This window comes from Musa acuminata, chromosome BXJ3-7 (assembly GCF_036884655.1).
Source record: "Musa acuminata AAA Group cultivar baxijiao chromosome BXJ3-7, Cavendish_Baxijiao_AAA, whole genome shotgun sequence".
NCBI lineage: Eukaryota > Viridiplantae > Streptophyta > Magnoliopsida > Zingiberales > Musaceae > Musa > Musa acuminata.
In genome coordinates, this window is record NC_088355.1 from 1,837,226 (window position 1) to 1,849,271 (window position 12,046).

Sequence of the window (12,046 nt, forward strand, 5' to 3'; positions counted from 1 at the left end):
ATAGCGTCATGCGTCACGAGAGCCCATACCGACACTGACGCATGAGAGCAGATCAGAGACCCCACCCATAACATACCCAATCAATCTGGTCATCCTCGCAACCAAACGCTCAGATACAGCTCATGCCTACCCCATTTGGCTCAGTGAATATTCTCCCTTCCTCTCTCTTACACAGATGACAACAATCTTTTCCCACCACATCGAGGGGACCAACAACTCGTACCGTAGAGAGCTTAAGGCACACACAACACATGGCCCACCACACCACACTTGATTGATTGCCTCATCTTCTAATGCAGCAGCAACAACTGCCACTGTATCCAGAACTCATCAAGACAGTTCACATGATCCACTGCTGACAAAACAAAGCATCACATCTACATTTTCCACGGCAACACTCTCTTTGAGCTCTTTAGAACACCTGAATTGAGGCTGCTGCCTGTGTCAAAATACGGTGTCTACAAAGTTTACTCGGAGTTCTGCGATATCACCTCGCCAAACTTGAGGAAGAGTTGGCCGTCCGACGTGCTGAGCGAGGTGGCACAGTCCAGCATGTTGGGGTTCTTGAGGTTGGCGTACTCGTCGATGTAGCTTGGCACTGAGGGGGGCTGTGTCAGCCCATGCGGCTGCGGCTGCTTTGGCGTCGGGCTAGGTTGGACGAGGCATCCCAGCACGCGGCTCACCTCGTGCATGGTCGGACGATCCGACGGCTGCCTCTTTGTGCAGAGGAGAGCCAACTGGAATACCTTCTTTACATCCCCAAGATCTTTACATGTGGAGGAGATTTCTGGATCCACTGTCTCCATGACAGCATTGTTTGCAGCCTTCGATAGGATCTGTCACAAAGTTGATCCATATCAACAATTGCTTGTTTATCGCAGCATTATACTCTATTGCTACCGAAAACTAACACTTGTATATTTAGCAACCATTAGCAATGAATATAGACTTCATGATTTGCATGCAACAAAAAAGGGATAAAGGCTAGCTTCTGGTCCCAGAGAGGTCCTACATGTTAAGTATACATTGAAATATCACAAAGTGACAAATTAAGTCATTAGCATGAGTATATTTGGCTTCAAGCAGGTCACTACATAAGTACGCAGTTTAATAAGGCGCAAGCATCAGTAAGTTACCAGCTGATGAAGATTGGACTCGTTATCCACCGGTTTCCTTCCGGTCAGGAGCTCAAGCAGGACAATGCCAAAGCTGTAAACATCAGACTTCTCATTCAATCGGGAAGTTCGGGCATACTCAGGATCGATGTATCCGATAGTACCCATGACATAGGTGGAGGTATGGGTCTTGGAGACACATAGGCTCTTTGCAATGCCAAAATCTGTGAGATGGGCCTCGTAATCTTTGTCCAATAGTATGTTTGAAGACTTAACATCCCTGTGGATGATGCGAGGACTGCAATCATGGTGAAGGTAGGCCAGTCCTTGTGCAGCACCAAGTGCAATCCGCAGTCGTGCATCCCATTCCAGCTTTTTCTTTTTTGTAGGGCCTGTAGCAGCTAAAAAAGCAACTTTCTAAGAATTTAGAAGTGGCATCCGATAAGACTACGATGCAGCAGCATAATATTTTACTGGAGTCTGAAAAGCCTATGGAGAAATTATTACATGCATAAACTGCAGACATGATTGTCTTCCCCCCAGCGACTAACATGCAAACACAAGGAGAAACATTGCAGGATGTTTCCTTTGGGCATGTTAAACTTTGCTTAAAAAATGATTTACTAATATATATGAATATGAGAACCCTTCAACATCCAACAGGAGGCATTTCTAATAATAAGAATTTCATTAAAAGCTGAGGCAGGTTTCTTGAGGCAAGCGTACCATGTAGAAGATCCCATAGGCTGCCATTCTCCATGTAGTCATAGAAAAGGAGGTTGCCAAATGGGGACAAGGAGTATCCTTGGAGGCTAACCAGATTTCGATGTTTGATGCTCCCTACAGTCTCCAGCTCAGTCTCGAATTCCTTCAAGTTATGCGGATAGTGAGAATAAAGCCTCTTGATAGCCACCGGCTTGCAGTTCTTCAACACACATTTGTATACAGTGCTCGATGCTCCATAACCAATAATGTACTTCTCACTAAGATTTTCAGTCATTCTCATAATGTCTTCATATACATGAAGAGCCATGTTCATATGAAGGATCACCAGCTTCGGTGAGATATTGTTAACTGCAACATCATGTGAAGGTCATCAGAAAAGGAGCAACCTACTACAACAAAACAGAAAAAGGAAACTATGCCAGAAAATAAGTTCTGCAAATATTTATCTATCAACATATGTTTTGCTAAAATCCAGTTGTCATCAAAAAGACTAAAAATTGATCAAAAATGCTACCTAGTTAGCATATAAATGAGCATAAACTAGAATTAATACATGCAATTTTTTTACGTCAAGAGTAGGTTTCCGCAAGAAAAAGGCCACAGAAAGCAAACAATATTACCGCAAGTTTTACTAGATGTCTCATGGACTACCTGGTTTGTTTATTGAGCCATCTGGAAAGGGAGGAGGTTTATGTGGTCGACAAGCTGCCACTAAGACCACCAAAAGGATTAAGAGAGCGCCCAAGGCAATGCCCCAAATGGCAGCTTTAGAAACTGAAGCTGCTGCACACAAGACAGTGAAAAACTATGATAATTTCCTTGTATCAACTTATCTAGAAAATAGTTTCATTTAACACTAATGATAGAACTACGTAGTAAGGCCAAGTAATATGTATTTACAAAGGTCTGAAAGGGTAACAGCAATATAGAACCCAGTCAAAACAACCAGCAAGAAGATCGCAGAAGCCAAGTGATACCTCTCTGTGGGGAATGGGAGGAATGACATTGAGAGCTTAGCCAATAGCCACAAAGACTAGGATTTCCTACGAAACTGTACAAGGACAAATTCAGAACACAAGTAGCATAGTTATTACAAAGCAAGTATAGACTGGAGGATCTTTGTTTAATATGCACAAGTAAAATAATCTAAATGGATTTGATAAACATGGTTTCTTGCAATAGATGTGTCGTTTGCTAAGCACAAAGTATTGATAATAAATGTTGGTGGTGTTTAGCTCCACACCTGTCAGGAGAAAATCGTGAGAAGTTGTTGCTAGTTGGAACATCACCAGCAAAACTGTTGTAGGATACATTCCTGTTTGGCATTGCAGAGTCATTGTAATGTTAAACAACTATTTTTTCAGTTACAACTAATTGGAAACTCAGCTCATAAATCAACTTACAGTATAACAAGACTAAAGCAGTTAGTGAGAGTCGTTATGTCACCCGATAAATTGTTGCTTTCCAATTTTCTGCAAGAAGGTTAACATTCAAGAGTGACAAAAGAAAAGGTTAACTTGCTTATCGTCAAAATTTGGCATGAGTAACATCAACTTAATTACTTGAGCAGAGTCTTACAATGTGATCAGATTTTGAAGCAGTCCAAGTTCCTGAGGAATCGGACCTGAGAGGTCATTGCTCGACAAATCACTGAAATTCACAAGTTTAGTAGAGTTTATTGTAGTGCTGATACTCTTATCAAAATATTTTCAACACTAAGTTACAGAATCTTACATCTCCATGATACTCCTCAGGTTTCCAAATTCAGCAGGTATGTTACCAACAAGTTTATTGTTGCTAAGATTTCTAGAATATATTGACAAGAAAGTCAGACAAAAAGAAAGATGAGAAATGCTAATGATGGTAGAACTCACAGTTTCAAAAGGTGTTCTAAACCACCAACAGAGGAAGGAATAGGGCCGTTGATTTCATTGCATGATATATCACTGCAGAATAATTGTTTAATCTTTTTATGATAGAAATTCAAAAAGTAGCATGCAAAAAACATTATTGAGGCTTTTATGAGTAAACATACAGAGTGTCCAGATTACTAATTCTTGATAACTCGATAGGGATAGATCCCTTTAATCTGTTTGATGAGAGATTCCTGCATAAAAAAAGAGGCACTCAATCATGAGAAGCCCTGATAGTCCATTATTAGTTGGTTGAATAATATACACAAAATCAAATTAAAACCAATTCAATGCCAATTCAAAAAGCTCCAAGAAGTAGAAAGTTCCACAAAGCAGGTTACCATAGAACAACCTAAGGGCCATATAATCAATTAATGTTTTACAGGGTGGAGTGTGCCTAGAGAATTGCAAGGACAAAAAAGAAAGTACTTGGAATATAAGCATGGCATCAACAAATGAGGTGTTAACTACATATTTGTCAAAATAGATGACATGTTGAGATGAGTGTGCAGAGTATCTTTAGATATGGAGTAACAAACTAAATCGTGTTGTATGCATTAATTACTCTTTCTTGGTCGGTACATATGATGTCCTGCTTGAGTTCATAATCACAAGGCACCTATTCCATGTGAGTCAACTATTGTAAATAAAGCATTCAACAAAGTCGATATGAATACAAATAAATTTGTAAAGATTCTGTAACTCACAAAGGCTGATAAAAGTCAGCTCACATTACTACAAATGCACACGAACAGCATCGCAGGAAGGCCTATACGCATCAGAAAGTAAAGACAACTTACAGGTATGTCATGCTCTCAAGCTTCTTGAAAGCAAGTGGAATGGTTCCATTTAACTTATTTCCATGTGCATTGCTGCAGATGGATCAATGAATGAGCAACATCATTAACGACAATAGTCGATTATGGACAAGCAGCAGTTAATCGTTCTTACAAACTGTTGAGATTCACACATGAGCTCAGGTTTTCTGGAATAGGCCCTTCAAAGTTGTTGTTTGCTATGTTTCTGCAAGAAATTGGAATGACCATAAGCATCGCATCCGTAAAGGACAAGAATAGCCTATAATTTCAGAAAATGCATACAGATCAAACAAGTCTGTGAGTTTCCCAAGTTCTGGTGGAATGAGACCAGAGAGCTGATTATCATTCAACTCCCTGCATAATACTTTTGGTAAGATGTTGAAGTAGCATATATTCCAAAAGTAAAAACAAATAGAGAAGATCGCCTCTTACAAATAGTGAAGCCTTGTCATGTTACCAAGCTCTGGTGGGATGGATCCTGTCAACTTGTTCCCTTGCAGATACCTATGAAACAGATATTAATAGTTTCATATGACAAGACTTAAAAGAACAATGATACTGAAACAACATAGAAATAAATTTTTAACCATATGCTTTTAACCATGTTAGGCCAATATGCTTTGTATAAGCACTTTTAATCAAATGCCATTGATCAGAACATCCCTCTGACCTAATAGAAAAGCATTTTTTAAAATCTTAAAAACCACCCTGCAGTTTAATCACTTCAAAAGGATTTTAAAATTCAGTCAGATGCCATTATAGTCGTCATTTGTTTGGGTTCTCATGATATGTTCTTTCTGACTTAGGAAAAATACTATAAAAGAGGAGGCAAAGAGAGTTTATTACCAACAAACAACAATGTTGTAGCAAACAGCAACCTAGTTTAGCATGACACAGTAAAAGCAACTCATAAAATAAAGCAATTTTGTATCTAGCAAATCAAACCACTTATGCATTACAGACTTACAATTTCTCAGTATATGTCAAGTTGCCCAAAATCGGAGGAATTGGCCCACTGAGAAGATTACAACTCAAATCTCTGCAGCATAAGAGCAAAAATGATAAAACCCCGTTCTCTTTGGTTATTAACAGTTATATTTACCCCAGAAACAGCATGATTCCTATAAAACATGGTAACAGTCTCATACTAATGTTGACATAAAACAAAAGGCAAGTAGAGAAGTTGTTCATGAATTAACATACAACACTGCAAGGGCTTGCATCAAACCAATCACAGGTGGAATAGGCCCAGAAAACTTGTTCCCTTGCAAGGACCTGAAATGCATGAAAAAGAGAACACTCTTGCTAAATATTGAAATTAAAGCAAAGTTGAAGGTTCTAGACAAGTTGCTAAAGTCGGTGTATATCATCATCATAAAAAATTTAAAATTAAAAAGATTCTTGCCACTTACAATGTAGCAACTTGCAAAAATCCAATATTAAAAGGAATTTCTCCAGTAAGCTGATTGTACGATAAATCCCTGAAAATGAACATCAGTAGTCAGAAAGAAATATCAAACAACAAGTTTGCTGCATTATACACAAGAATGGCTCCTGTACGTACAAAACCTGAAAACTGGTACAGTTTCCAATATTCTCAGGTATGTTGCCAGTCAAGCTATTGTTCTTCACATCACTGTGGGAGCACATTGTTCATTAGGCCTAAGCATGTAAACAAATACCCAAACACACCATTGAAAATGAAAGAGGAGACTTACAAGAACCACAATCCAGTCAGCTGGCACATGTCTGGAGATAAATTCCCCTCCAAGTTATTCCCCCGTAAACCCCTAATAACAAAGGTTAATGAAGATTTATGAGTACAATTTCTTTAAAAAAATTAACTGCATGCCTTGATTACTAGTATGACATTTCGCTAAATCTACCGAGAAACAAAACTTGTTTCCAGAAAATACAAAGGCTGAGATAACTTACAAGTACTGTAATACTTCATTCCAGTATATGAGCCTAGGTATCTCCCCACTCAACTTATTTTGTGCGAGGTCCCTGGGTATGCAAACAGTGATACAAATAAAATTAGTTGATAAAGAAAGGAAAATAATTTAGTGACAGTGCTCACAGTATCTTCAAGTTTGGAATTTGTGATAGTGTTGAAGGAATAGGCCCAATCAACTGATTGTTTTTCAAGATCCTGAAAGATGAAGCAGTAATTATTGACACAGGAATTGTTAGTACAGTAATCATTGATGTGCTTTAGAACATTATTTTAGCTTCAAACAGGACGTACAAGTTTTCCAATTGCTTCAACTTTGATACCGAAAAAGGTATGTCCCCATAGATACTGTTGTAGGATAAGTCCCTGGTAATCATTCAAAAACAAGAATGTTTAGCACTATGAAGCTATTTGATTATTACTAACCATCAGTTCACCCTAAATACAGTTCACACTAGAACAACTTGGTGTTAATGATACACCAACCATTGCTATGTCCTTGCCTTCTAAAATGCAGTCATAACGTCATTGACAACCTGATTAAGCTTCATTATGGCTTACATTCATAAAACATGGACAAAAAGAAATCAGACTTACAGTGTTTTCAATGAAGAACAAGCACCAATTTCATCTGGGATCTGTCCAGACAATCGATTTGCCTTCAAGTCGCTGTCGAACCACCATCAAGGAAAAAAGATCAGCAAACTTACAGGATATCAAGAGATAAGCACCAAAAACATGTGAAAGTGACAGATGTCCACACATTATCCACATCTGCGTTCATATCATATACAGAAATAGTAAACCGACAATGAAAAAAAGAGGGGCCTATGATCTTACATGGAAACAAGGGCCTTCAGATTTCCGATCGCTGGAGATATCTCCCCATCAAGATTTAACCCTGATAGATTACTGAACTTCCGCAGCACAAATGAAATAAAAGGACAAAAGAAAAGAAAAATCCATCAAATGCCATGACTTAGGAAAGAACTAGAATCTGAACCCTTGTGGCCAACGAGGTGTGTGATAAAATGTGAGCTTATATTCAGCAAAGCAACGATCTTACAGTGCAACTACACTGAAGGTCACGTTGTCGCAGATGACCCCTCGCCATGAGCAGTGGTCGGAAGATGGATCATCCGCCCAATCATATAAAACATTGTCCACATTGCGAAATGACTTCTTGATCTCCACCAATGTCGCACCTTAAGAGAAAGAAATGGAATGGTGAAGACAATCATCTCAACTCGCTTATAGTTCTAACTTCCCACCATTCTGCTCACAAACGTTGGACCAGAAATAGAGTGAAAAATGCACTGATGTTACAACAGTGACAAAAACCATGAACCCCAGAGAACAAACAAGATAAAATATGCTATGATATAGTATATGAAAGAGAATCTCTTTGCTTCATTAACTGTGTTTCTAAAAGAATGCTATGCTAGCAGATCAATATGCTTCTGCAGCTGGTTTCAGGATCTCCAAATCTGTAGCCATTCTTGCATGCCCAATGGAGAAAGTGAGTGAAAAATGTAGTAGAAGTGAACTCGCAACAAAAATAAGTGGGAAAGAGAACAAAAGTGGGATATATGTGAGGATGGAAAGACGACACAATCAAGAAAGATAAGAAAATTTCAGCTCAAAAGAACCTAAAAACTTTATGTAAGAAAGAGTTTTTTTCCCCAATACTAATGAGGTGAGATATGATGTTTGCTGATGGAGATCATTGGATTGGAAGAACCGGATGCAGAAAAAGGAAGTGAAAGGACAAATATGGAAGAAGAACAATATTTATTTGAAGAAGAGGACCTTTTTTCCTCTTTAAAACCACGAAACCAAATCTAGGCTGAACAGAGTATAAGAACAGAACCTAGGAAGCAAAAGCGTGGGAGATGACGGTTAAAAGAACAGGATTCTTGGCACCATAAACAATTGAAGTGGAATAAGAAGCAGATATAAGAAGCTATAGAGCCAAAAAGTGTACTTTCGTCACAATAAAATATCAAGAGAAGCTAATCTATCCTTGAACAGAGCACAGAATAGAAAAATAGGAGCGGATGCGCGAGAACCAAAGATGGATAGCCCTCATCTCATTCCTTCTCTTGGATATATATATATATATATACACACACAAATATAAAAATCCCAACTTTAGTCGGGTCGTCAGGTTACCTTCGCTCGTGTCGCCACAGACGCAGCTCAAAGATCCAAGGAGAACCAAGCTCACAATCCCTCTCCACCACACGGCCATGGCCACCGCCCGCTTACTCGCTGCCTTGTGACGCTCGAAAGAAAGCCAGACACCCAAAAGAACTCATCGGCCACCCGACACCTCCGCGAGGGAGAATCCAAGATCTGATCTTTCGTGCCAGAAGCTGCGCTACAGGCGACGGGAAGTTACGAAGTGCAATGGAAGTGAGACAAGGAGGAGGAGGAGGAGGGGGGAGGGAGGTGGAGGGGCTGTTCTTTTTGGTTCTCCTTCTATTCCATCATAGTGAAATGTGATGCAGTCTCCCCTACTTACTGCCACAGAGAGAAACTTAGAGAGTGAAGGAGCGAGAGGGGGATTTCATATCAGAGAGATAGAGAGAGATGTGGATCACGAAGTGGTAGCTCGATGGGTCACATCATTCTTGCAGCGTCTCTAAATGCAGTTCACCTCTCTCTCTCTCTCTCTCTCTCTCTCTATCTGTCACTCTAGTGATAAGAGAAAAATGAGGGAAGAGAGAGAAATGAGAGTACGACAGAGAGAAAGAGAGAGAGAGAGAGATAAAGGTTCGTGAAGGCATATGGAGAGGGCAGCAGAGGTGACAGAGGAGCTCCTTTTACCTCCATTTTTCTTGTGATTTTTATGACCATTTATATTATTTGATGGTACAATTATGTTCCTCTCTCTCTCTCTCTCTCTCTCTCTCTCTCTCTCTCCCTCTCTTCCCCTCTTATCCCTACTGGTTCAGTCCATTGTCTGGGGTGCCATGTGATGTGCAGTTTCGATCAACACAATAATGCAAACCCAAGTGAGATATTGTAGCCGTAAAATTTTACATTAAATATCTTAAAATTTGAACTTAGAGAACTCCATTTAGGATGATAAAAAAATATATATATTTTTTTTTTAATATGATCTTTGCAGTAATTTCTCCTGTCCAATTGTATGATCATGCATGATATTTTTGCTTCCAGTTTGATCATTGGAGTGGCCTCACATGCAGCCCCCTGACACCCATCTCAGACCATGTCCAAGCAATCAATGATTTACTAATCTTCTCAAGACAGTTCTTTTTTTCCATGAGGTGTTTGTTGTTCATAATATATACATACTTTTTAATTTAATTTTATATATAATTCTTATATCTAATTAATCTTGACAAAATATTTATAATTTATATTTATCATAAATTTATTTTGATAGATGATCATAGAATATATTATAAAATAAAAAAATATTCTTTTATTTTTTTATAATTATCGCATTTGTTGGATAAAGCATGTAACCTTGAAAAACATTTTAAAATAAAAACCAATCAATCAAAAAAATATTGTTTCCATAATTAAAAGCAACTTCTCAACTTCTGTGAAATGATTTTAAGCCATACAATGCAAGAATCATATACGGCAACTTCACGCGGTTGACATTTATTCTCTATTATTGTGTTTCTTTTTGTTTTTTTTTCACCGATATAAGAATCTTATAGAACTGGAACTCGAGAGCGAAGAAACAAAGAAAAAGAAACAGGGAAGAAAGCTACGGGTCCTCTTCGTGGATGTGTTGTTGCCCGAGGAATGTTTCCTGTTTTCTTTAACAGGACCGCAAAGTGTTTCCCACCGTTACTGCGCTCCCTACCCTTCTCGGGTAAATCCGCAGCGATCCGCATCAATCGACACAGCGAACTTACTTCCACCCACTCGTACACGAATTACCCAGCGGCGGCAGGTAGGACCACGGTGAGGCTCCTCATAGATATGGCCAACGAAGATGAAGGTACGATTCTGGGTGAACCTAAGAGAGGTATGGTAAAAGGACAGCTCCGATCCCCGGCCAGCTTTATCTGACGTCATGGACTAGGAGGTGGGGTCCTCGCCCAGCTCGACTTCTGACAAGAATCCATTATTACCGGAGGCAGAGGGTGGCAGCGACGGGGAAGGGGGTGTAATAATATTGGGTGTCTGATAGCAGTTATCTTTTTTGCATGGCATCAGCAAGAGCTCAGACTCTGAGCCGATGATGCCTTCCCCCATCTCTCTCTCTCTCTCTCTGTGCGCTTTGGTTTTGGGTCCGAAAGCAGCGCTTTGGTAGTACAAAGTCCTTTTCAGTCTGACACCCACATTGAGGTCCGCCACCGCCTAACATTAATGTCTTCTTTTACCCCCATCTCTCTTCCCTCCTCTTCTCTCTCTTTTCTCGCCTCTGTAACTCTTCTTCGCCCAATTTTAGGTTCTGTCCAGCTCGTTTAAACCAAGGGCGCCTCTCTCTCTCTCTCTCGATTGGATGCAGCGTTGGCCCGACAGCTAGGTCTATGTGCCGTAAGGAGGTGAGGAAAGTACACAACATTCTCACTAATCATAATGTTATTTGGCCGATTAAATTCAGATATACTATACCCTTCCCGTCTACCTGTACAGTGATTGCCTGGGTCGACGGCCCCACGCAAGTCAGGTAGGTCGACGGGCAAGCCATGAACTTTGTAGTTGAAGTGTTGCCGTGCTAATTATTTTCCGTGGATCATGAAATGTAACACTGTAAAGCCATTCTAAGAACTTGTGTGCATGCATGCCGACGTGCGAGGCGACATCTCAACTGTTCCATCTTCGGATTAGCTGGTTGAGGTCGCATCGACACAGTCTTAGAATCGGTTGGTGCATGCCCAGAGGACAATAATCTGCGAAGGACGCCACCCACACAAACAGGATCCAACAGTTCAGTAGAAAGGTTTGTTATTGCTGCATCAGAGAACTAACCCAACCTTATCATCTTTTTCGTGCACTGTTCGTCACAGTATAGGAGCACAGAAGTCCATTGTCAAGTGTGATGATGGAATTGGTGTGTCAGAAACGCAAGCAGGCAGCATTCGATCGAACCAAATGGTCGGACGATTAGCCGTGAAGGAAGGCGATCCTCTGGATCCGAGATGGCGTATATATATACATATATATTTTTCTTCTAGCTAGTAACATTGTAATAAGCTTTATCTTCTCTTGGCATGATAAGAACATGATCTCATGACTGTCCAAAACACGCTGTAGTTGTTTGTTTGCTGTTTATCAAATGCCATTCCGGTCCGAACCATCGACATTAATCATCGTGCACCTTCCAATAATGTTATCCTCGCTCCTAACTCTCACGACAGAATTATGATTAAGTACTTCAGAGAATAGCCAATGTCTAAAAGAATAGTTTCCTCCAATGATATATATCAACCTGTCACTAAACATTTTAAGTTATCCACAGTTAGCATATATATTATATGTTCATATTTGTTAGCGGTCGATAAGGATACCAAATGGCTAATTGTGACTTCT

At 39.7% G+C, this 12,046-nt stretch overlaps 1 protein-coding gene across 4 annotated transcripts; it reads right to left on the minus strand.

Annotated features, from left to right (window-relative positions):
* Nucleotides 1-252: 252 nt before the first annotated feature.
* LOC135643021 (LRR receptor-like serine/threonine-protein kinase ER1) lies at nucleotides 253-9,180 on the minus strand. 4 transcript variants are annotated; one of them, XM_065159529.1, is made up of 27 exons: nucleotides 8,699-9,180; nucleotides 7,593-7,731; nucleotides 7,367-7,438; nucleotides 7,124-7,195; nucleotides 6,821-6,892; nucleotides 6,653-6,724; nucleotides 6,508-6,579; nucleotides 6,291-6,362; nucleotides 6,137-6,208; nucleotides 5,985-6,053; nucleotides 5,776-5,847; nucleotides 5,540-5,611; nucleotides 5,005-5,076; nucleotides 4,855-4,926; nucleotides 4,706-4,777; nucleotides 4,555-4,626; nucleotides 3,877-3,948; nucleotides 3,716-3,787; nucleotides 3,576-3,647; nucleotides 3,420-3,491; nucleotides 3,245-3,313; nucleotides 3,085-3,156; nucleotides 2,819-2,892; nucleotides 2,493-2,621; nucleotides 1,842-2,189; nucleotides 1,137-1,507; nucleotides 253-836 (listed from the first exon to the last, which is right to left on the minus strand). In XM_065159529.1, the coding sequence occupies exons 1-27, from the start codon at nucleotides 8,775-8,777 to the stop codon at nucleotides 468-470; spliced, it is 2,943 nt and encodes a 980-aa protein (XP_065015601.1). In that variant the 5' UTR covers nucleotides 8,778-9,180; the 3' UTR covers nucleotides 253-467. The 4 variants fall into 4 exon arrangements, with proteins under 4 accessions (XP_065015601.1, XP_065015599.1, XP_065015600.1 ...); XM_065159527.1 differs by having other exon boundaries at nucleotides 1,137-1,516; XM_065159528.1 differs by having other exon boundaries at nucleotides 2,493-2,624.
* Between the last annotated feature and the right edge of the window lie 2,866 nt (nucleotides 9,181-12,046).

Coding starts and splice junctions, on each gene's coding strand:
- LOC135643021 (XM_065159526.1), bottom strand. CDS start 8,777: ATGGCCGTGTGGTGGAGAGGGATTGTGAGCTTGGTTCTCCTTGGATCT. Junction 5,612..5,775: donor ATGCAAGCCCTTGCAGTGTT/GTATGTTAATTC, acceptor CTTATGCTGCAG/AGATTTGAGTTGTAATCTTC. Junction 4,927..5,004: donor ATGACAAGGCTTCACTATTT/GTAAGAGGCGAT, acceptor AGTATTATGCAG/GGAGTTGAATGATAATCAGC.